At 40.3% G+C, this 25,158-nt stretch overlaps 2 protein-coding genes across 4 annotated transcripts; one reads left to right on the plus strand and one right to left on the minus strand.

Moving 5' to 3' along the window:
- Positions 1-25: 25 nt before the first annotated feature.
- On the plus strand, positions 26-3,982 carry psmc5 (proteasome 26S subunit, ATPase 5). Its single transcript, XM_051418114.1, has 12 exons — positions 26-127; positions 993-1,064; positions 1,167-1,236; positions 1,344-1,441; positions 1,529-1,585; positions 1,814-2,044; positions 2,648-2,774; positions 2,868-3,058; positions 3,219-3,317; positions 3,405-3,515; positions 3,609-3,695; positions 3,806-3,982. Exons 1-12 carry the CDS (start codon positions 32-34, stop codon positions 3,857-3,859), a joined length of 1,293 nt encoding a protein of 430 aa, XP_051274074.1. The 5' UTR covers positions 26-31; the 3' UTR covers positions 3,860-3,982.
- Positions 3,981-24,328, minus strand: LOC127373535 (MAGUK p55 subfamily member 3-like). 3 transcript variants are annotated; one of them, XM_051418111.1, is made up of 20 exons: positions 24,091-24,328; positions 15,067-15,230; positions 14,272-14,390; positions 13,457-13,534; positions 13,176-13,256; positions 12,624-12,761; positions 11,727-11,808; positions 11,244-11,329; positions 11,068-11,142; positions 9,960-10,156; positions 9,786-9,850; positions 9,190-9,207; positions 8,870-8,911; positions 7,141-7,206; positions 6,747-6,905; positions 6,502-6,582; positions 6,043-6,136; positions 5,776-5,884; positions 4,947-5,066; positions 3,981-4,755 (listed from the first exon to the last, which is right to left on the minus strand). In XM_051418111.1, exons 2-20 carry the CDS (start codon positions 15,101-15,103, stop codon positions 4,576-4,578), a joined length of 1,827 nt encoding a protein of 608 aa, XP_051274071.1. In that variant the 5' UTR covers positions 15,104-15,230; positions 24,091-24,328; the 3' UTR covers positions 3,981-4,575. The 3 variants fall into 3 exon arrangements, with proteins under 3 accessions (XP_051274071.1, XP_051274072.1, XP_051274073.1); XM_051418112.1 differs by lacking the exon at positions 7,141-7,206; XM_051418113.1 differs by lacking the exons at positions 13,176-13,256; positions 13,457-13,534.
- Between the last annotated feature and the right edge of the window lie 830 nt (positions 24,329-25,158).

Below are 25,158 nucleotides of genomic sequence, written 5' to 3' on the forward strand. Positions count from 1 at the left end.
GACTGCAGGTGGCGATGTGCGCATTTATTTCATGAAACAACACCCCGAAGAAGAACTCTTCCGGAAATACGCCTGTCCTCAAGCGGATGCAGAAAATTTCAACATGGAGGTGGACGGTATCGATCATGTAGGTGTATTTTTTCTGCCGTTTTGTTGGTTTTTTATTGGTATATCATGGAAGAAACGTTACTGCTACGCTTTGAGTTGAGCCGTTTGTTGAAACCAGTGAGCTCGCATTGTTGTGCGACTGCGCTGTAAATAGTGAAATGTCACTTCATTCAGAACAATAAGTGTAATAGTCCGCTGCCGGTTTGCTGTCTCATTGTAGCTAACCCAGCTAAGCTAAGGCTCACTGTCAATACTTACAGCTAGCAGTAGCGGTATCTCGGGGAGCAGTCTCTCTTTTGTTTTTTTTAGGTTTAGAATAAATAACTGGTGCTAAATACAACTTAAAGGTGCTAATAATTGGAGGGTGATCACATGAACCGTCTTCCTTGCTGTGTCAGGTCGAGTTGACGTTAGCTAATAGCTTGCCGACGTTAATGAGTGTTAGCAGGTAAAGTAACGTTAGCAAGGGAGCTACAATTATGGAGAGGCGAGTAACGTTGGGTTAGCTTTTGGCCCACTTTATTGTTGGTGTTTTTGTTATAAAGACTATTTCTGGATAACGGTGTTTTGTTCACTTAAAATACTTGGTGCGTATTACTTTTGTGTGCATAGTGTAACTTGGTATTATTTTGAAAATCCTTTAACTTAACTTAGGTACAAAGTCGACCAACAGAAAGTGTATCTAAAAGAATTGATTATTGTTGTTAAAGATGATTTATCTAGTAAAAACCCAAAATATAATCTGGTTCTAGTTTCTCAAATATGAGCATTTGCTGCTTTCTGCTGTTTTATATCGTAAATGGATATCTCTAGTGTTTTACTGTAGTTTTACAAAGATTTTGAAGATGGTAGTGGAAAGATTGATGATGTTCTTTCTTTGACAGATGGAGATGGGGGAGAGTAAAGGTGGCTCAGGTCTCCGGCAGTACTACCTGTCTAAGATAGAAGAGTTACAGGTAAGAAAATAATATATCTGCAAGCTTTCGGCTGGTAATTTGACTCGGATTGCACAACTTGCGCTTGGCTGTCAGTCCTGAAAACCGCTCTTTTCTCAACAGTTGACGGTGAACGACAAGAGCCAGAATCTCAGACGTCTGCAGGCACAGAGAAATGAGCTCAATGCCAAAGGTACACTGTTCTTCATTACTGCAACACCAGTGTATTTTAAAGTCTTATTTCATTCGATCATATGAAGCTGTACAGAAAAAAATTAAATCATACTCCCCCCTCCTCAGTGCGTCTCCTTCGTGAGGAGCTGCAGTTACTACAGGAGCAGGGGTCCTACGTAGGAGAAGTGGTTAGGGTCATGGACAAAAAGAAAGTGCTGGTCAAGGTATGCTGTGTACTTGTACTTTGTAGCGCACTATATTTTGATTACTAGTAGAAAGTTTAAATTAACATGTCTCCTCAACTTTTTCAGGTGCATCCGGAGGGAAAATTTGTCGTAGACGTGGACAAGAACATTGACATCAATGATGTTAGTATTATAGTTCATCTTACTCATGGTTGCAAGTCAGAGCACCTTTTCCCCCCATTACAATAACACAACCAGAACACTTGTCAAACAAACATTAAGAGAATAAATAGCAAATCAAAAGAGCCACTTGCTCCCCTGTGCAATCAGTCACTGAACTAAAGGAAGATTTCATGTCAGGAAACATGAAACTTGAAGTATTCTAAAATCCATTTGTCTCTTCTCCACCAGGTGACTCCAAATTGCCGCGTGGCTCTGCGTAACGACAGCTACACTCTGCACAAGATCCTGCCCAACAAGGTGGACCCTCTGGTATCCCTTATGATGGTGGAGAAGGTGCCGGACTCCACCTATGAAATGATTGGTGGCCTGGATAAGCAGATCAAGGAGATCAAAGAAGTGATTGAGCTGCCTGTCAAGCACCCAGAGCTGTTTGAGGCTTTAGGCATTGCACAACCCAAGGTGGGTGATTGACAAGAAAGCTAATAGTGTACAAGAGCTGTACTTATTTTCACACTGATTCTTAAAGGAGAGAGTCCTCAGGTTCAAATACAGAAGGGTGCTGCTGAAACTGATGACATTTCAGCAAGGCAGATATGGTGGCATCACTGGGGCACTTATGTGGCCTCTCAGATAAAGGAGTGTCTCTAGCCACTTTGTATATTATTGCTTTGTGTGTGACTTGTTATATTCATTTTTATTTAGTTAGATTAGTGTAGAGATGGCAGGTGTGGGGTTGAGAATATCCTCTAACGAAATTCTTCAGACAATATCCAAACTGCAATGTCATCCAGTCAGAAAAAGACTTATCTAGGTTTCTTGGAGATAAAAAAAGATCTTACTTGACAGAAGTGATATTGTTATATTGACAATTATTTTCATTATCGGTTGGTCTATAGAAGCAGCAACCAAGTTTTGTCATTGTGGCTTGAAAAGTGATAAACAATAGATTATCTAATTGTTGTGGATTAATTTTCTGACAATCAACTCACTGCTGTTGCTCTAGTCACATGCTGTCTCTGTCAGTGTACAGATTGTTCTGATTTCTGCTTTGAATGTGTGCAGGGTGTGCTGCTGTATGGTCCCCCAGGTACAGGGAAGACCCTGTTGGCCAGAGCTGTGGCCCACCACACAGACTGTACCTTCATCAGGGTGTCTGGCTCTGAGCTGGTCCAGAAGTTCATTGGAGAGGGTGAGCTCCTCTGTCTCTTCTTAATACTGTAATCAGATTAATTTCCTATCCCATCTGATGGTGTAATCTTGATTCCTCCCTCTCTTGCACCAGGTGCCCGTATGGTGCGTGAGCTTTTCGTCATGGCTAGAGAACATGCTCCCTCTATCATCTTCATGGACGAGATCGACTCCATCGGGTCGTCTCGCCTAGAGGGCGGCTCAGGCGGTGACAGTGAGGTGCAGAGGACAATGCTGGAGCTGCTCAATCAGCTGGACGGCTTCGAGGCCACCAAGAACATCAAGGTATCGCACACCCTGAAATAGTGTTACTATTAACCATTAAGCTGTTCACAATGCACAGTATTGAAGCATTAGGAGTTTATTTATACATCATCATTATCTTACTTCTCTAATAACGATATCAATTTGTTTTAATCTGAATAAAATTCACTTTCTCTCTCAGGTCATTATGGCCACCAACCGTATTGACATCCTGGACTCGGCTCTGCTCAGGCCAGGCAGGATTGACAGGAAGATTGAGTTTCCCCCTCCAAATGAAGAGGTATTCACTTGCACAGTATATACCAACATAAATATATATGCTTTTTGTTTTTTTGTGTTTGAGCATATCTTAATTCTGCACCAATAGGCCCGCCTGGACATCCTGAAGATCCACTCGAGGAAGATGAACCTGACACGTGGCATTAATCTGAGGAAGATTGCAGAGCTGATGCCTGGAGCCTCTGGGGCTGAGGTTAAGGTGAGAATTGGCCTGCAGTGGTAGCAGTTGGGTGGTAAATAAAGGGAGAACACAGCTGGTGTTTTTATTTAATTCTCTTGTGTGTATTTTTAGGGTGTTTGCACAGAGGCAGGGATGTACGCTCTGAGAGAAAGGAGAGTTCACGTCAACCAGGAGGACTTTGAGATGGCTGTGGCAAAGGTTTGTGTAACCAATCGCTTGTACTGTGTATCCTTGTTGTTTTTTTCACTCCACTGGACCTGTAGCTACCTATGTATATTTTATTCAACATATTTTGTTCTCTTCACCAGGTGATGCAGAAAGACAGCGAGAAGAACATGTCGATCAAGAAGCTGTGGAAGTAAAAGGCCTTGTGTATTCTTGCACACAATGCAAACACATATGTATATTTTCTTTCTTTTTGTTTATGGTTTGGTTTATAATTGTTACATAACTCATTCTAAAGTAAATGGTTTCCCCAAATAATACTGGATGGCTCATGAGTTTTATTTCTCATCAGTTCATTATCTTCTACCAACAAAGTCAACCGTTCCTCATTAACGTCAGACTTACAAGACAGATGAACAGTAACATGTACAGTCTCCAGCACGAGCTGCAGATTTATTTTTTCGTTTTACGATACAGGTTTTGTAAATGCTCGATATGGCACATCACATTGTAGCTGCTATTACAGTACACATCTCACATAATCGATCTTTGACTACAGCTTGCTTTAGGAACTTTGTCCCACATGCATGTACTACATGCCTGTTAGAGCTGTTATACTGCCATTGTACAACTTAGATATACAGTATGTCATTTTACACTGAAGAATCTAAAACAGAAAGGCTTGCTTGATGTTCACACTGATGAAAAAGCAGCTCAGTCGTTGCAGATGTTTCGATATGACTTCACTTGGCCAACTATCACAAACTTGTATTTGTGGAACGGTTAGCATGGCAGTAAACACTGGATCACTCAGAACCTCCAAAGGCTTCCCACAGTTTGTCTGTCCTCCAAACACACACACACACAGTGGTCCACTGATCCAACTTGAACCAGTTGAGCTCAGTTAAGCAGGCTAGCTCCTCACCCAGCACACAGGCACCCACTGAGGCTCCGTCTGCACCCTCTCCAGTACAACCTGGAGCTCAGCTAAGGCACTGCCTGGGTCCTCCTTCACCAACACGTAGTCCACCCAATGGCCGTAGCACTCGTCGATGCGCTCAGCTGACTGTTTCATTTCCTGTAGGTCCTCCTCCTAGTCAGCGCAGGGAAGGAGAGATGTTGATTCACACATATCAGAACACGTGGAAAAAAAAACTAATAAATTACAGCTCTTGAAATTACTGTCATTTGGGAGAGGTTGCATTTAGTCATTCTTTATAATGACGCGGTCCCGTTTGTCAGGGTATTCAGGTTTTATGTGGGCAGTGTTTTCATGTGACTCACCGTGATCCCCAAGCTGAGTGAGGAAGAGGAGCCAAGTGGTTTCCTTGGACTATCGTAGATGCGAGGCCTTACAAAGATGACATATGGTTTGAACTCAGCGGTACGTAGAGTCTTCAGCACCTGAATGTGGGAGAAACACTCAATATGTTACCTCTAAAAGGACTTTACCATGTTTAGATTGTACAGTAGACATTAAGTCTTCTCTTTGCACTGTCGATCAATGACAATATTCTTAATGTAAAATCCTAAATGCCATGTCAAAACAGTTTACAAATTCTAATAATTTGAGTCTTTAAATGTCAATACATAAACATTAAATAACCTCAACATAAGACAGACATAACAGCCAATCCAAACTTGAGGTACTTGGGTGTGAAAGCACCCTTCAGTTCACAGTGAACTAAATTCTCCGCGCTGAAGACTCAATCAAAACTTAGTCATGCTTAAAATGTGACAAGTAAAACCTTAACAACTCTAATTTAAGTGTCAGATTAGTGACGCTAAATCTTGGAATATACGACTTCTGCACTAATTAAAATCCACTCTGCCGCATACTGCATGAACTGTCAGGGGCTTATTTGAGGCTGATAAAATGAGCTTATTTTACTTATTTAACAGATAAATTAGACAAATTCCTTTTCACATTTTCTGATTATCCTAATTGATGTATTTACGTTGGAAGATAGATCCATAAAATGAGGGAGGAATCAACTGAAAAATTCTTGTGTCTGACCCCATGTCTGTACAAGCACAATGTTAAGTACTCGCCAGGTATTGCAATCAGAAATGTGTTTGGTTGGCAGTGCTGCATATCAGTTTCGATACTAACCTCTGGTTGCACATCCACCAGACAGGCCTTGTTTTGATCCAAAATTCTGTGAATGGACTCCAAGCTGGTGCCATACAGATTATCTTTATACTCCCCATATTCAATAAACCTGCAGAAACACAGTGCCGTCATTAATTATTCAAAGTACGAACAGAGGCCGTAGCAAATCAGTTTCTTGTTCAGAGTCTGCATTCTCCTGAAATAAAAAGTAAAGTGTTCATCAAGAATCAAGATTCAGTGAGAAAGTATTCACTGTCCAATACTCACTTTCCATTCTGGATGTCAGCCTCGAAAGCAGCTTTACTGATGAAGTGGTACTCCACTCCTTCTCTCTCGTGAGACTTCCTGGCTCGAGTGGTGTCTTCAGGCCGCATGTTCAAACACAGCCAGCAGGGAGACAGGGTGGGGAAAAAAAAAACTGAGTGTTTGTATGTTGTTGGTTTTTTTTTTATAATAAGGTTGCAAAACACATGCATAATTAATGTATGAGTCATGATATAACACCCATGCATTGGATCAGCCTCTCTGAAAGCAGAACATAAATGTGCTCATTGAGATATGAAGCCTTTTTTAAATCGAACTGGTAGTCTGATGCAAACATTTACCTCAGGTCTGAAATGATCTTTTCTGTGTAATAAGATTCCAGCTAATTTGATGGTATATAACTTAATTTAACTGAGTATGAGGGTTAAAAAGAGTAAATATTTATAAAGCATAAAGACTTACGAGGCACTGCGAAACCATAACGTCGAGGGTTTTCAGCGATCACCCTCTGTTTGAGCTCAGTGATTCGAGCTCCCAGGGAACCTGCGTCCACATAAGAATAAATTACTGAATAGACAGTTATACAAGAGGAGGAAAACATATATCAGAAAATATACATATGACAGAACCAGACTCAAGGAGAAATAAATGTATTTCACAGCACAGCAGATCATCATAAAATACTAGAATTTCTTCAACGTTCTTACCTATCAGAACTATGAGACGAGGCCTTTCTCCAGGGCGGGGCAGATATTGTGTTACTTCTTCATAAATCAGGAACTCTGTGTGATTGGCATCTGGAGTTTGAGGTTCTCCTGGTAAACCCTGGCGATCTTTCCGGAGGCGGAAACTTCTGCGCAGGCCAACTGTGGTCAAAGACGAGCAAAGGTAAGATGGGCAGAGACCCACGTACTGAAACCCTCTTAATGATCACACCGCCACTTTGAAACCAACCTTGACATTGAGAAATGCAAGTTACAAGCTTAATAAAAGAGCTGAACTGCAAATCTGTATTTCTCCCTGATTAAAATTCAAATCCTGTGCCATACATCACACAACACAGACACGCTGAACAACACCGTTAGAAATAAGTGAGAGTACCTGAGTAAAAATCCCATGAGAAAGCATGGCCACAGAAGGCAGGGGCTGCCTTACTCTTGGGAGAAACTAAAGCTCAGATTAGACCATTTATTCAGCCAGCTTAAATCTCATCAACAGAATAAGAAGCTGGGAAGCCATGCATGCTGTGTCTACCTCTTCACCATACATGAACACATGAAGCACCTTTAGCATGTAGCGTGAGGAGAGGCCTTTTGTGGAGCACAATGAGATATGTGAGCCACCACAAAAACCCTGTGAGAAGCTCGGTGGCTGAAGATTACGGCACAAAAAGCCCATCACAAATCCACACACACAAAGCGCTGAGCTTTTTTTGGACACGGCAAGGGCATGAAGATACACCCACAATACACTGCCACTCAATGCTGATGTGTTTAATACAGAAAAATCTGTGACTGTTAAAGCAGAAGTCCAGCTATTTTTAACCTTAACAGTTTTCACATGATTGTCCATCAAACTGATCAATTTCATCACTGATCAATTGTTGTACAGTAGTGGTACTTGGTTTTTAGCAGCCTGTTGATGCTGGTGGCCAAATAATTCTTATGTTTAAATTTAGCTTAATTCACAGCTTGTGTCTTTATTTTGCACTAAGCATGCTGAACAATTATCAAAAGGCTAAATGCTAATGTCAGAATTCTTACAATAATATACTGATGTTTAACAGGTTACCATGTCCACCATCTTAGTTTAGCATGTTAGCCTGCTAACAAGCATGACATTTTGAGCTAATGATGACACTAAAGTAAAACTCTTACTTAAAAGTAAAAAGAGTAAAACTCAAATTGGTGTGAGTCCACTTGAAGGGGTAGTTTAAATTGATGTGAAACAACCAGAAAATATAATCCGGCCGGATTATATTACATTTTTGATTATCATGTTTTCGGGCCTGAGGGAGGGGGATCGAGGGCTGGAAGTTTGAGATCCATGCACTAAAGGAAAAGTTAAGGGATCAGCAAATTCATTACAATTAATCCTGACAGGAACTTGAATGTATGCATCAAATAAGATGGTAATCCATCCAACAGCTGTCTAGACATTTCACTCTAAACCACAAATATGATACATGGTAGCGCTAAAGGGAAAGTCATTAGGCTGATGCTCGGGCGACCATGAATGTTGTTGTTGAGATATATTCCAATGGTTGCCATCACTAGAGCCATATGATTGATAGTGCTATACCACACACTGTGTAATGAGTCATTCTTATGTTAATTCTCGACTTGTGTGTAAGTGTGTGTCTGTCTATGATATTTTAGTGAGTCAATCTGCCTGATGGAATAAGATGTGAAAATAAGGTCCAGGTCAAAACAGCTGGGGTAATGTTTTCAGGCACAACAAACCCACAGAAACAGAGGTCACATAAAGCCATTAAAAGCAGCCAGGATGTCTGATGAACAAACTCACGAGTTTGCTAACTGAGCCCATAGACCAGGTCAGGTGTGGTGGAACAAACAAATCTCTTCAGTTATTATTTTGCCGAGTGCCGAGGTGAGGTGTTACATCTGGCACTGAGTTCAAAGAATAAACTAGTGAATGCAGATTTACAAGCGTACACCTGTCGCGACCGTTCATTAAAAACCAAACCAGCACATAGCAATCCACTGTAACACCTCAAGAACAGCTTTTAAAAAAGGAGGGATGGATTAGCACACATTGAGCGAAAAGATGTTATGTTGCAGTGATTAACTCTTTGAGCATGCCTCCTCACCTATGTCCTTTCCATTCAGAGCACCCTCACTGTCACAGTCTTCTGTAGGACGACATGCAGGAAGAGAAGACAGGGTAAAAGGAGGCAGGAGAGGTTGATGTTGAGGTTAAATGCAGTAAGTACATTACTAAGATTTTGAGGATATAAAGGCAACTGTAAAAGGTAAAAAAAAAAGGGTAAATTATGGGAAACAAAAATACATAATCTGGTTTTTTTTAGGCTTGGGGGGGTGATGATAGAATTTCATTAAGAAATTCTGACTATGATAACATGGAGCTGATGCGGGGATGATTTTCTAACATGAGGGTATATCCACGTACCTCTCTCAGCACGATCATCTGAGGTTAGCAATGCAAAGGATAACACAAAGTATCACTATAAAGAGTGACAGAATATTATACAGCTGCTGTACTGTAGTCAATTGCATCTGTATTTAGAAATCCTTCACTGACTTTATCTACATCTCTTGTCCTTTATACAGATTTATTAAAGAGAGTCTATAAAACAGCTTTTACCCGATTCACAGTACTCAGACATTCAGATCAAAGGGCAACACCTTCACACACACAATCATACTGCAGGATTTCTACATCTTTTTATAAGCTTAGAGGAAGCTTTTACGACAGACAGAAGAAAACCACCACCCGCTGTTTTTCAAACCACTTTGTTTCATTCTACTTTTAAATTGGATTAGGAAATGAAACGATGGATTACATTTTATTTTTTTTTTTTAGAGATTAACCTCAGATCCTCTGTTCTCATTTCATAATCTCTCTTTATGTGTCTCCTTGGTAAGATTAGATTTAGCCAATAGCCAGTACAAGCTGCAGCTGTAGATCTAAGCGTCTTGTACATTTATGGTTGCACTGTAGGTTATGAGAGACAATTGTTGATTGCAGAGGTGAAATAGGCTTACATGTAGGAGCTTTGGGGGACGAAGGGGCAGGAAAAGAACGCATTTTCATCCTGTATCTCAGGCGCCTGGGAAGCACAAAAACAACAGAGTTGATCTGCACAGACATCTTCAAACCCTACACATAGTGGCTTTAAACTGAGTTATTTCTTTGACAGCAGAGTTGATGTCGAGTACCTCTCCTGGAACTGTGTAGAGGGGACGAGGGCAGCGCGCAGGTTACAGTCGCCCACCCTCTTAGCCTGCCACCAGGTAGCGTCCTCCTGGCTGACAACCTGAAGAATGTCCCCCCTCTTGAAAGGAAGTCCCGCCTCTTGGCATGGCGTGGCCTTGTCCTCATAGGGTGTGTAGTCAAACAAAGCCCGAAGGTAGACCTACAGGGAGCAGGAATATGATGTTAGCAATGATAACAATAGTTGACTTTGGGAAATATGATAATATTTGCTTTCTTGCAGAGCGTTAGGTGATAATATCTTACCATTAAATGTAAAGCTACAGCCACTTAGCTTAGCATAAAGACTGGAAACAGGGGAAAACCAGTAGCCTGACTTTTTAGTCTTTTGTACTAATTAAACAAACATGCCAGTAAGTGAACTTAAGGCTGGTATAAGTATACTTCTTAAGAAGTCCTTCTCGGATGGTCGAGGAGCTTTTCGAAAACCCCCTTCCATCACACCTTTCCAAAGCCGTCCAACCATTTCTGAAACCTTTCTGAAGCAGAAAATTTGAACTTCTCTCTCTCTCTCTCTCTCTCTCTCTCTTTTCATTCTTGACACCATCTCTGTCACTTTTCATATGAACAACCAAATGCAACAGTATGGCTGTCTGAAAATGTGACCTGACCGAGCATAACCCGGCCCTGAGAGGAAGGTGGATTATGTTACCTTGAGACAAAACCAGGCTAGCCGTTTCTTGTTGTTTCCAGTCTTTATGCAACACTAAGCTAGCTCTAGCTTTATATCTAATGGACGGATATAAGAGTGGTATCGATCTTCTGATCCAACTCTCACCAAGAAAACAAATAAAGGTTTAATTTCCCCGAATGTTGCATATTTTAATACATTAAACAAGAGATCTGCTGTTCCTAATGAGATTACCAGTGAGAGTGTGAGTCTTTAATAAGAACACAACAATGTTTTTATTTGGAAAATTATTAAAGACGTCAATTAATAAATTAGACATCTTTTTCTGTGGCAGGAGAAAGTCTCTGTTTACTCTTTCTGGATTAATTATATATTAATTCAATTTAATTCTACATTTAGGTTTCAGATAAATTAGTTCTCACCCTGCTTTCCTTCAGTTTGTCTTCTTCTGCAACAGCTGGAATAATTTTCAGAGTGATGGAGCCTTGTGACTGGGACTGAAAACATCAGAGCAGCATCATCATCCACTGCATCCACAGTCATATTCAGGAAATAATTATACAGTATCTGTGCTAGTATGATGCTTTTTTTCCTTTACCAGTATCTGACTAATTTCATCTGGCCTTTTGTGGGTGATCAGGTTTCCATTGACCTCTCGAAGCTCATCCCCAACATGCACCAGACCTGGAAACACAAACAATAACAACACACCCACAAAACAAGTCTAGTGAAAAAAAGCATACAATCCAAGCAAAATAAAGCAAAGGAAAATCCCAGCATTTGCAGTACCACCAGGAGTATTTTTAGTGTTTGAAGCTCAGATATGAACAGAAAGAGAATTTTCCACTGGCATGAAGTCGATAACATCTCCATGGCAACAGCCAGGAGAAACCCTTGTTTGTAATCTCAAAATATGCAATCTCGTGGCACTAATCTCAAGGATTTGATCTCTGTTGACAGTTCATGGGGTTACACAACGTAATCTCCTCACTTCTCGGTCTGTGTATCAGTAGAGATAAGAAAGTCCTGTTGGGTGGGAAAAAAGAATACAACTGATATACTGAAAACTGCTTAGTCTCACCACTGCGGTCAGCTGCTCCTCCCCTCATGATTCTGGCCACGATTACAGCTCCCGTTACTTCGTCTCTCCGGATGGTCGCTCCCTGATGGAACAGACGCAACAACAAATTTCCAAACACACATCTAATCTTCAGTTCACTGTGCTGATACAGTCCTGTGGTAAAGAGCTGCTCCTCATGTGCAGGTTGGTGGCTTTTGCTCAAAAGATCAATAACCTGTTAGAGCAAATGCCAAAACCCTGTGTGACTGGAGATATTGATACTTGATGACCAAATCACATCCTTTGAGGAGGCTAAGCTAAACGAACCGTCTGTGTACTGCAGCTTCAGCTTTAGCGTACAGACAGTGTGGTATTGATCGTTTTATCCAACTCTTGGCAAGAAAAAGGTAAATTTCCCAAAATGTCTAACTACTTCTTAACATCTAGCCATTAGGCTGCACATATTATGTGGGTTGTACAATATCAACTAGGACAGATGAGCACTCCCACATGTGAAAAGGAACAAATCAAACGCACTTGTGTGTGAGACTGTGATAGCAAGTCAAAAAAGAAAAACAGTACTTAAGTAAACTGCCAAATCACCTTTGGATCAAACTGGGCTGTGTTTATAATAAAAGATATTTAGCTCTGTAATTTATGCTTGTTGCTGCAGAACTGGTGTCACTGCAGAAGGTGTTTCTGACAAGTTAACACCAAATCTATTTTTTGTCCTTTGCTTGAAGGATTTCCTTCAGAATGGATTTTTTTATAGCATCACACAGAGACACACATTCACACCCCGGAGCTCTCTAAAGCCTCAAATCTACTCCATTAAAGTAAATGGAGTCTTGAAGCCTCACTTGAGGGCACAAGAATAGCAGCTGTTGAGTGGAGGGGAGAGCTCTTATTTTGCCTCACCAGGGGCTCTTTGTTCTTCACCAGGCGGACAATCTTGACAGACTCTTCCTCCAGGTCGTCGTCCAGGTCCTCCGGCAGTGGCGGCAGCACCGGGTCAAAGTTCTTCTGGGCTACTGTGTCATGGGCTGCCAGCACTGCCTTTAGGAAACAACACACAGACAGGTACGATTTAAGAGCCTGAATGACAACGACAACATTAAGAACGCAAATGTGCATTCTGCTTTCACAGCTGTCATCCTTTCCGCTCCCCAGAAAGCCAATAAATTGAAAATAATCACTTGATAAGAGTAATTAGGCAGTCTTGTCTGTGTCTAGGGGACAGGCGAAGGGGTACAGACAGCTCTGACGCTGGTGTTATGTAACAGATGATCAACTTAGTGCTTTCACCCTGAGCTGCTCTGATTTTCCTCTGAGAAGCAACGACATTAAAGAGATCAGACATCAGAAGGAATGAGGGGAAAGAGACAAGAGTCAAGCATTTATAAGACAAAAGACACAAAATGTATGTGTGTGTCAGTAAGTGTGTGTGTGTGTGTGTGTGTGCGTGTGTACCTTGAAGTGAGGAGTGCTCAGCAGGAGAAGCAGCTCCCTCTCATCGTCCTCCAGAGCTCCATTCTGAAGCTCTTCTGCCAGCTGACGATTTAAATCAGAAAAATCAAATATTTCCAAATGTTGTGCCCAATCTCCTCGTAAAATAAATTTACTTTAGAAAATTTCCTTTGCTGGATTACAACAAATGTTTACTTGGTATTTAATTATATTATTTTAATTAATGGTATTTAATGTTCAGCTTTAGTTTGGCTTTGAAACGTTGAGGAGAAGATTGCACCTACATCCTCTGCCAGACAGGAGGCGCTGTGCAGAACTGGAGTCGGACTGTGTTTCTCATACTGCCTCAGTTTGTCATGGATCTGGGATGCACAACACATGAAAAGGTACACAGATATGCACACACAAACAGAGTGACTTCTTTACAGGACATGTTGACAAGAATCAGCTGATTCAATTTAGAAAAACCTGGAGTTTCTACCATTATATATCTAGAGAGACCTGTATAATGCTGTATGCAAGTTCTGGTAGTCTGAGAGTATTGTTGCATTCAGGTACAGGTTTATCAGAAAAACTAATCTGGGAGATACTAGACAAACATTTCAGATGAGGCTAAACTGTTTCTATATGCAGTACTGCAGGTTGTTCAAGCTGATTGGATTCCTGCACTCTTCATAGAATTGTTTTTAAAAGGATATGTAGGATTTAGTGGCATCTAGGGGTGCAGACTGCAACCAACTCACCTCACCCAACCCTTCAGTTTGTGTAGGAAAAACAACTGAACTCGCCAAAAAATGTGAAAGGCATTATCTAGTGTCAGTGTTTGGGTTGTCCGTTCTGGGCTACTGTAGAAACATGGCGGTTCAACGTTCCACAGAAGAGGAGCAGGGTTCTTATTTTCAGGTGATTATACACTAATGAAAACATATCTATGAATATTATATTCTAATTCTGCCAATAGGTCCTCCTAAATGTTACACACTGGACCTTTAAAGTAAAGAAAGACAGTATGCGACTGTCAACCATGATAGGAAGGCCACATTCGGGCCAAAGATCACAATCTCAAGTAGTCACTTTTACTCAGACATGGCTGCTGTACCTTCATGAGGTAACCAAGGCTCTTCTCACTGAAGACATCTTTGAGGAAGACCAGGTCCTCTTTATGGTTGGCATCAGGGTGAAGCTGAGAGGTGAGCAGGGCCAGAGTCTCATGCAGGCCTAGGAATCACAAAAAAATGTATTCAAACACGCATTTGGCCGATGTTAATACTGAAAATAGAATCTTTTCTATGATGACGTGTCTTTACAAAGTGTATTTGAACACATTGGATGTATTACCAATGTTGTTTATGGATCCTAATAAGAACCAAATACACCAATCAGGAATCATAGATCTGTTTTGTTAGACATCATTGATTTTTTTTTCTAACACAAGGAGATAACAAATGTTGATATTCAGATCCAAATGCTTAAAGCCTACCTGAAGTCCAAAACATTTCCTCTTTACAGTAGAAACTATATGGCTTAGTTTATTTCTCCAGTCTCTGCCTTTGTAAACTTGTCACTGCCCGCCTTCCTCCCCAGATTTCAGTGAAACTAACTCATCACAATAAAAACATTTATGGCAAGGTGTTTGATGTGAGTTTACTGTTTGGGTATATCCAAATAAGACTGGCATGAATCCCAAGCTTCCAAGTGAAGTCTGCAATGAAATCTCATGTAAACACGTGGTAACCTTACAGAAAGGCTTCTCTAAGCTTCTTTTTATGGTACTAATGTCATGTACAATAAGCTCCTGTAATGTCTGCTTGATATATTAGCATTTGCAGTATTTATAAGCTTATAAAGCGTCAGAGAGAATGAACGAGTAGCTTGAGCATATGTTTGGCTGTACCTGTACTTGCAGACAGGATGGGCATGGCTTCAATCATTCAGAGGAGGCAGGAGGGTGCAGAGGGGGGAGGGAGAGCAGGGAGGAGGGAAACAAAGCCAGTGAGTTCTCTTCACCGGAGTCCTTCTGTTCCTCACGAATGGCCAAGGTGGAAAATCACGACACAGCTGGGAATAAAAAAAAAAACACATTGTGACTCATGGATCTGTATTTTAAATGATCTCTCCTTCTTCTGGGTGTGATTTGTTATTTCTATGTCTACAGTTATTCTTAATGTCTGGTCAAATTCGGTCAAAATCACTGAAATGAGGCGGTGAAAACACTACCGCTTTTATCCACAGCTGCCGCTAGAATCAAAAAAATAAAAGTCTTTGTTGCTGCTTTAATCGAAAAATGCACAAGCTTGAAAAAATAAGGGATTAAATTGGGGACACAAAACACAACAAAAAGTTAAGGGGTTGTTGTTGCAAACATTGACTATAAAAGCAAACATCTCACCTCTGACGATTCTAATAGAGAGCCCAAATTAGTTTCAGTACCCTGGAGCTCACTCAGTAGAGCATATCATTTCTCATTTAAAAATTACTTCCAATGTAAATACATTTTTAAAAGAGTAACCGGCCAGCCGTGCTTTGACAGTGATAAATCAACCCATTACTGTGCTGGAGTTTCAGAATTAATAGCTGCTCTCATTACTGAGGCATAAAGCATTCATTTCATTTCAAACTGTGTGACTGTCAAACTAGAGGAAAGTGAGGTCAGGTGACACCGATCACTTCTGTCCAATAGGATCCTTAACCTCGTCTGTCGCCACAGCAACCATACAGTACCAGTGTGTTTACTGGTGTCTCACAGGTTAAATCAATCATATTTGAGTTGTGTCACATTATTCACTCAACTACTTTGTGCAGTGAAGTAAAGAGCTTCAATCTGGCATCAATATAAGATTTTCATTATAACTATATTTTATTCAAGGCTCTTTCCCCCCATTAGGTTTCCAATCTAATCTCCAAACAACAGATTTCTTACCAACCCGCTCATTAACCAACAGTGGAGAAATGTTGTTTATATTTTCATTTGTGTGACGTCAGTAATTACAAGCCATCTCTGTTGGTGATCACAGTGCAAACAAAGCTGAGATTAGTCCAAATAATCCACTCACAGAAAACATGGCAACGGCTAAAATTTCGATTCATATATTCAAGGAGGGAAATGTACGTCACTGTAAGATAATGTGTAATTTTATGATAATCCAGATCAAGTTGACTGGTTGGTTGACTATTTATATGTATAGATTAGCATTTACAGTACATTTAAGTCAATTTATCAAGCAATAATGCCAAACACTCTCTGGTTTTCACTTTCACTGTCTTTATTATCATTAATACTGTAACATTAAATATCTTTGAGTTCTAGGCTGTTGGTCAGACAAAACCAGTAATGTGAAGGTGTGACCTCGGGCTCTGGGAACCCGGTTTCCACTATTTTCTGACATTTATAGAAAAAAAGGATCAATCAATCAATAATGGAAATAATCACCAATTATTGAGAGTCCAGCAGATGATCATTTCCCGAAGAGGAAAAAATTTTGGTGGACATAAAATTGACCAATAAATAAACATAGCTAATGCTATCCTACTATATCTTTTAGATTAAAGGAAGGATGTACATTTTCCTCCTCAGCCATCCCAGCATCGGTTCGATCGCTGCCTGAGAAGCACATTCTTAATTAACAGTCCCTGCAGTGCATCGTGTGAAGCAGCAGTGTACGATTCCCCCACTGTGTACCTGCTCTCACCTTCTCACTGCTCCTGGAACTGCTGGCTGTGTACGTGGGAGGCTTTGAGCACTAACAGACACATCTGTGGGAGGGTCGCCGTAATAAGATGCCAGGTGAACATGCTGTCAGTATGCTCAGTCTTCAACCTACATTACATATCCCATGACTATTGAAACCTGCATGCTGCATTCATGGGGGCAGTTATCCCATCACATCCATCAAAACCAGCAAAATGGCACTGACCTTATCTCCATACACAGAGCAGAACTTGATTAAAAGATGAATGCAATCCACTGTTAAATCTAATCCAACTGAAACCAGCATTGGGAAAACAAAACAGTGTACATTGGATTTTCAGGCTACATTTTTTTGTTATTCCCACATGATGTATATTCCCACTATGTCTAGACACTTCCTCCACAGCTTGACAGAAGAAAGCTTCTTTGCCAACTCTCCTAGAGATAATCATCACATTTACGTATCGTAAAAAACCTATGTTTTCGGACCAGAATTCACTGCAGCCACTTGTTGCATCTTAATAAATCTGTATTAATAAGCAAATACTATAATGATGTATTTAATGGCAGTTTGTAATCTGAACAACCAGGCATGACACAACAGTAATCTCTCTCCACCTCACTTTTTAAAGGACAGCAAAGGACAGGGTACTCTACTGAACAGGATAAAATACAAATAAAAAGATAGATATGAAGTAGTTAGAGACACAAACAAATGAATTACCACATTTGACTGGATGCCACAAGAGACACACATTTAAAAAAAATCTGTGTGAAGCCAGAACTGAAAGTAAAAGTCTGTGTTTTTCCCTCTGGAAGCAATATTTCCTTTGAGATGGAAATTAGAAAAACAATCCTGCAGTGTTTTCTGGCTCATTGTTAGACATCCACAATTACCACAAACACATGCTTGCTTGACGTCCATGAACAACAGCCAGGAGCACCCGATCAGCCTGTTAGCAATGTGGCGTGGCGTCAGCCCTCAACAAATTTATTTACTGCTATGACAGATGAATGGAGACATCCATCAGCCTCATGAATTTCATGTTATTCCTGATTATATTTACAGAAATCATAATACAATGAATGCAACAGGAGAATTTCTAGTTCGGTATCTCAGAGTTTAAAAAAGAAATCACCACTTTTTTTGTTGTCTTGCCAACTGTATCAAAACTGTGATTTACAATTGTCTTCTTTTAATTCGTCATCATTTTCTGTCACTTCATGGTCAAGTTTTACCCGGTAGGGCTGGTGAAAACTGACCAAAAAGTGACTGAAGGCAGGATGGCATCGTGCCAAAGTGGCAATTATAATAAACAGCCACAGCACAAACAGACCTTCATTTAGCTGGTGACAGGTGTTCATAAAGCGCAGGTTGAGGCCAGGTTTAAAATGTTATGCATTCAATTGTGCCATAGGCCGCTGAGTGGTGATGAAAAACAAGCTTTTTAAAAAGGTCCTCAGAAAGGAGCTATTACACGTCATAATTGACTTTCTGTCTGTTCGGTGGTGCTGGTGTTGTCCATTAGCAGCACATGGATGTTGATGGTATCATTACAAACGTGAGAATAAAATTGCTTTCTATAAAACTTACTGGAGGATGAACACACCATAAATAATTTATCTGCATCTCTTCATTCAGCATTTATCATGTTCTATTACCGGGAATAGCTCGACAGTTACGCGTATTTGCTTTCTCACTGAGAGTACAAGTGAGACGAACGATATCACATGTCTGTACAGAAAAATATGAAGTCAGATATGGAGCTAGAGCCAGCAGACACTTAGGTTAGCAAAACTACTGGAAACAGCTGGACTGGCTCTGTCCAAAAGGAACAAAAACCACCTACCAGCACCTCTAAGCTCACTAAAGACATTATATCTCCATTGTTTAATCAACTAAATAAATGTGTGTGGCTTTATGGTTGGCATGGCAACTTTGTGACCTCCTAAGTTATTGCTCCCAGCCAAGAAACTTCAGCGGCTTTCAAACTGGGGCCCGGGGGCCAGCACGGGTCCTTGCCAAAGGAAGGATAGAATATTTGAACTGTTATCACTTATTTTTGCTGGAGGATGACATGACCTTTAACCTCTCGCCATGAGTGACCCTTGGGCATCAATAATAATACTCCCAGATTGATTCAGTCTAATGCGGCACCAACATCAGCATGTCGGTCCCTTCGTTCACTCACTCAGCGGGGCATTGACAAAATGGCACTTTTAAAAAATCTATTCTGCACATTATCAGGCGAGACATACAGACACTCTGGCAGGCCTGTGCAGTGTCAGCTCACACAAACCAAGGTGGTAATATTTATTTATTTTTGTTTCATGCTTTTGCTCCTCTCTGTCAGTAGGATACGGTGCACATCGGCAGCAAGATATCCGTGAAAAATGGTAGCCCAACAGGTTGGCAACAAAGGAGTACCCAGGGTCTGAGACTGCGGCCATTAGATCAAACAAAGTTCATTTTTAGAAGGAAATAACTTTTTGCCGTTGTTCTATATTGTCCTTATACTGAACTAAGCTGAATCTAGCACTAAATTTCTGTAAATGAAACTCCTGCTTATACTAAACTAGTTTATAAGAGTAGCAGTAACTGGCATCTCAGCTTTTAACTGTACTGGACTGAGGTTTGGAGGTTGTGCAACCATTAAGTAACGCTTTGAAGGTTCTTAAATTGTGAAATAATATACTCTAATTATTATAAATAAATATAGACACCAATGAAAACAGAGATACATTTGATTCCTTTAAGCTATGGACTGAGTCAGAACAAAGTCAGTTTTCTCAAACAAACAAGTTAAAATGGTCTGCCTAAGAAAGGCATAAAATGAAGCCATTACAATGTTTTCATCTATGCCAGCCTGAAAATGTTGACCATTTTTTCTACTGTAATTACCGCTTGATGCCTTTCTAGGGGAAAACTGTCCTCTAACTTTTATTATTTCCAAATTTAGAGGTGATTTATCATTAAGTGTTTGGATTAAAAAACAAACAAAACTGCATTTTCCTTATCGTTAAATGGAAGTTTATTTCGTTTTTGCTGTCTGGCCATCACTCAACCACACTCCATTAAGAAAAACTCAGTTCTAACAACAAGTTCTGCGCTTCCCTGCTTTCATTCAACCCTCCTCCCTGCACACTTGGCCCACGTTCCTGACCTTCTTCCTCTCCGTCTCTTCCTCCCTCCATCCGACTCTCTCTCTCTCTAATTACAAGAGGCTGTGAAGAGCTTAAAGCAGACATCTTTCTGTTTTTGTTTTTTTTTTCCTCTCACTCAACTGAGTCTATCGTCTAAATACTTAAGGTTCCCGCCGACCATATGGTGGTATTATCTAGCCTCCTTGATTTAAGGCGGCAGTGCTCGCGGATGTGTGCATCACTGAGGATTTCAATGAATACAATGAAGCAGATTAGAAAGGGCTGGCAGATTAGAAGAGAAACTGAATAGCAGCAAGGATGTAGCGGAGGCTGTACTGAAAAGCATTAAGTCACCTTTTCTAATACAGACCGATAGGAAATAGATGTTTTTAGCAAGAAGCAGCAAATGGGAAAGAGGACTAAAACTGTTATTCCAATAACGCTTTATGACTCACATTTATAATAACTTACTACTTACTTACTATAATAAAGGATTTTATTCAATTACATGTATGTTTCTGTTTTTCCACTGTGAGGATTTGCAGCTTTTCTCCATCTTATATCATTAAAATCTGAATCCCTTTGGGGGTTTTAGCCACGGCTCTAGGGACCGCAGTGTCAGACTGAAATATGTCTGCGAATATAGTATGGAATGCCACGACATTTGGTTCAGTCTCCCTCAGGAGAATCATCCTAATTTTGACAACCATCTGACTTTTCATCTTTTACCCACTACTTTGGTTTACGACTAAATACGTTCAAAGCTCACTTTGTGTTCGGTGCTGACTAGCAAATGTTAGCATGATGACACTAAAACAAATATCTATCTGTGGGTAGAATGCACCACATGACATAACCCACGGTTATTTGTAGGCACCAAAACTACATGGTTATGTTTACCACAGCTTGGGTTAAAATACTGATGTAAAATACAGATGTTAATCCAGGAAGTTATGCTGCAATCCATTGTACTCAGAAAAAACAACCTCCAACACAGAAGAGTGTAGTGGAGGATCGTACATAGCAAAGAGTAATGAACATTTAGATCGGAAGTCAAGACTACTCACTGGGAACTATCGACCTGCGACTTGCAGCATTATCTCAACGCGTGTGCTGTCTGCAGATTCTCTAAAGAAAGATAATGTAGACAGTAAACCTCCTTCACATCAGCATGGTAGCACTGTCAATGTGACCACCTTACCATTTATCTCATAACCTTCCTGTGCCTCACAAAGCTGTTAACTGGAAGACAATAACTGGAAGACGCCATCTTGGGCTTTGGGAACTTGTGATTGACTTTTGATTGAAACTTCCTTTAGTAGTTGTTAAGTGTCAATAATCTAGATTATTGTTATAATACATCTGATCACAATGTATTATTTCCTGTGATGCACAATTTAGTTATAAAGAGACAGTCTGGTACTTTCTGTGAGAAAGGTTCAAAGCTTTAATCCAGACTTTAACTCAAAGCACAAGACTTGGTCAACTGACTTCATTTTGTTTGGTAGTCAGGTGTATTCATTATCTTAGAGCCTGCCCTTTGCAACATTTGCATACAGATTATATTTAATAATGAATAATTCATCATTTGTTGTCTCCAATTGGCACGTTTTCGTTTTAAATCACCTTGACTCGTCTCACCAACGTATGGGTGCTCAAGGAAACTTCAACAAGCCGAGTGTCTGTTTAAATTCTAATAAAAGAAGAGTTTAACACATCACACTTAAAACTGTCTGACCCTGTGGTTATCATTTGATCTTGTTTACTGCTACAACTCGTAGAAGCTCACCAGTATTGGGACGTAGCTCATGCTACAGCCTGGCAGGGTCTCCGTGGCACAATAGTAAACCTGTCAGCTGTGTGTTCTTTATTGTTTTGTTCTTGGTTTTTAATATAATTTCACGTTTCCACTCATGGTCCCCCCCCGGGCTGCTGGTGCTCATACGAGCGTGCTGGATTATGACACCATTTCATACTCGCACCTCTTCTTCATGCTGTGTATCATGGAGCTTTGAGGTTTATGATTGACGGTAAAATTCCTCACTCATTGTCCCTTTTATTCTTTGACTGATGAGTTTTTCCGCTGGTTAACTTCGTAGTGTCTCTCAGCCTCTTTGTCATTTATCTTCACAAAACTTGATTGTGACCAGAATTATTCATCCCACACCAACACGATCTACAGTCACGTCAGCGTAGCACTTTATTACACTGACATTGTGTTTGGAGAGCTTAACCTTACGTCACTGTCCTCTTCACTCACTCACTCACTCACTCACTTTCTCTCTCTCTCTCTCTCTCTCTCTCTCTCTCTCTCTCTCTCTCACACACACACACACACACACACACACACGCACGTACAAACGCCCCCTGTTTGCCAGACTCATTTGCTGTTGGACGGGTCCCGAGAGGGAGACAGAGAGGGGCGAGGTCGGCAACACACTGCTGATGCCATCTGCCCACACGCTCTGTGTGTGTGTGTGTGTGTACGTGTGTGTAGTCCATCCACCACCATTGATGCCACCCACATGGCTGATCTGACATATCTGAATATGACAAATTTCATTCCAATAAGTTGCCTGCTGTACATTTTGCCGAGGAATTAAGATAATCTATAGCAAGTCAACAACATTTGTAGTGTGTTCATCATTTCAAATAAATTAAACTGATTCTTTTCTCTTTACAAAGTGGAACAACAATCATTCTCTGTCTGCATCTCAAAAGGGATTATTTACTCAATAAAATGTCAGAATAAAAGTGAAAGAAATACCCATCATTACCTCCCAAAGTCCAAGGTGATGCCTTTAAATGCCTTGTTTGCTCAAAAAAAAAAAGTAGAAAACTCAAAAAGGTATTAAGTTTAAAATGATATATGACACAGAAAAGCATCTCAACTAAGAAACCTCGACCGAAGATGTTTGGCTTTTGTTTCACTATTTGTGCTTCGGCTCTAATCCTAAAGTCGGTCAACGTGTGTAGAATCAATACGAAACAGATGACTTTCATAACTGCATGCAAATCCATATGCTCTCATCACAGGATGATCATTCTTGAACATTTTATTCTGTCGACCAAACATTTAAAGTTCATCTTGCATCACAAGGATTACAAAATAATAATAATAAACTTTTTTTTTTTTATTAAATGCAGTGCAGAGGAGGTCATAGAGGAGCCAGACGATTTTTAAGAGGCTTATAAGAAGAACATCACTTCAGAACACCTTCAACACGCCCACTCTGAGACACAGCAGCAGGATAAAGGATCTACTGTTGGGAGATTGAATTTAGCTTTGTGTCTGAGGTGAAAGAAACCAGACATTTGTGTGTCTCTTTCTCTCAGTAGGCAATTTCAGAAGCCATAATAGGTTTTAAGGAGCAGAGTAGGACCTTGACATGATGGCGGATAAAATGTCAATCTGGCTGGTCAGGAACCAAACTTTAGAGGCTGCAAACAATGTCATCTACCCAATCAAATAATAGTTATTTACATTAAAAACTTATTTTTTTTTAGTTTTTTTCCAAAAACATGGCAAAATAATCATAAAAGGAAGTTCCAAGATCTAAAACCAGACTGGGTGTTTCCTTGAGTCTTTGTTTATTAAACCCTGACCTTCGCTGAATCTCTCCTGCTTCTCCTGAAAGCCAATAAAGCCATAAAACATAAAACCCTCTCCTGGCCTTGCAGCAAAGCGTGACCGAGTCTCAGCTAAAAGGCCTGTCCTGTCAACCACCTGCACCACATTGCTCACATTTCTCTTTTTAAATTCCATCAGAAGGTGAATTTATTAAAGTCATTGTAATTAGCTTATGCAGTCTGTGCTGCTTTATCTTCCACCAGCTGGCAATCAATCACAGGTGATACACACCCCTCATTAACATACAGCACAGTCAGGCATCCACATGCTTTTTACTCAAAACCCCTTTGATTCATAAAAAGCAAAAAAAATGTTGCATTTAAACAGAGTGAGGGTTTAACATCTGTGTGAGTGTAGATGTGTGTGTCAATTAAGCCAGACGGTTCCTCTCTTTGTCAGTCACACAGCCGAGCAGAGGTAAAGAGCTGTACAGAGTTGAGTCAGAGCATCTTTACCTTGTTGAGGCTCCTCTCTCTTTCTCAGCCTCCGCGTGTTTCTCTCTGTTGTCCGTCCCTCCGTGAACCCGACACCGCTTCTCTTACTGCACCAGTCTGCCCCCCCTTTTTTTTCTTTCTTTCTTTCTTTCTTTCTCTCTGTCTCCAGCTGACTGTCTCACATTAGGTTTTATTCCTCCGCTCCTCATCCAATCTACCGCTCAATGAGCCTCCCCTTCCCCCTCTGTCAGTCAGTTTGCTCTCGCCCTCGCGCTCTCTCCTCTCTCTCTGTGCCGCCTTCAGGTGCTCCTCGGAACCTCTGGCATCCCACATTCACAGATAAATAAGGGTGGTGTTGTATTAATATGTTGTACTTGTAGTATATTTGAGTTATTAGCAGGATGGAAAATGAGAGAGAGGAAAATGTGCATCCTGCATTTGTTTTTTTCTTTGTAAATAATTATTTAGTACTATACCCCATAATGTGATGAAGATCAAGCAAAGTTGTGGACCCGTCTTTATAGGGGCCCTTAGTCAAAATCTAGTTTTCTGTGTTGTGTGCTGGAGGTAAGAGGGATGGATGTCAATAAGGGTCCAACAGCAAATGTTTGCCCAGTGACCTCCTGAGAGGTTAATCCAGCCATGGCATAATATGATTTTTGACTAATAGTTTGTGATTGTAAGTTGTGTAGTAAAGTTTTGGATACAATTGCGAACTGAATAAAAGGTGGACATAGGGATCCATAATATGCACTTATTTTTACACAAAGTGCAAAAATACACAGACACCTATTTTTGCCAGGAAAAAGAAAATGTTAGCAATAACAAATATATTAATGTCAATGTCAATTAAAAGTCAGTATTTTTAAGATTGAGTCTCAATTTTCACAATATTACTAATTATTATATAGTAATTTTATTTAAAATTTATAAATTGGCTTCCATACAAACTATGATCTAATGTAACCTAATGCTGAAATGCCTTTACACATATAAGTATTTAGATATGAACCTGTAACAAGCAATAAATAGTTTTTAAATGATAAAGAAAATATTAATTCTTCCTTTTATTAAATATTCTCTAATAAA

Source organism: Dicentrarchus labrax, unplaced genomic scaffold (assembly GCF_905237075.1).
Source record: "Dicentrarchus labrax unplaced genomic scaffold, dlabrax2021, whole genome shotgun sequence".
NCBI classification, from domain to species: domain Eukaryota; kingdom Metazoa; phylum Chordata; class Actinopteri; family Moronidae; genus Dicentrarchus; species Dicentrarchus labrax.

Coding starts and splice junctions, on each gene's coding strand:
- LOC127373535 (XM_051418111.1), bottom strand. CDS start 15,103: ATGATTGAAGCCATGCCCATCCTGTCTGCAAGTACAG. Junction 13,535..14,271: donor GCCTTGGTTACCTCATGAAG/GTACAGCAGCCA, acceptor TGTGCATCCCAG/ATCCATGACAAACTGAGGCA. Junction 5,067..5,775: donor TGGTGGATGTGCAACCAGAG/GTTAGTATCGAA, acceptor TCCCACATTCAG/GTGCTGAAGACTCTACGTAC.
- psmc5 (XM_051418114.1), top strand. CDS start 32: ATGAAACAACACCCCGAAGAAGAACTCTTCCGGAAATACGCCTGTCCT. Junction 1,065..1,166: donor CTAAGATAGAAGAGTTACAG/GTAAGAAAATAA, acceptor TTTTCTCAACAG/TTGACGGTGAACGACAAGAG. Junction 1,442..1,528: donor AAAAGAAAGTGCTGGTCAAG/GTATGCTGTGTA, acceptor CAACTTTTTCAG/GTGCATCCGGAGGGAAAATT.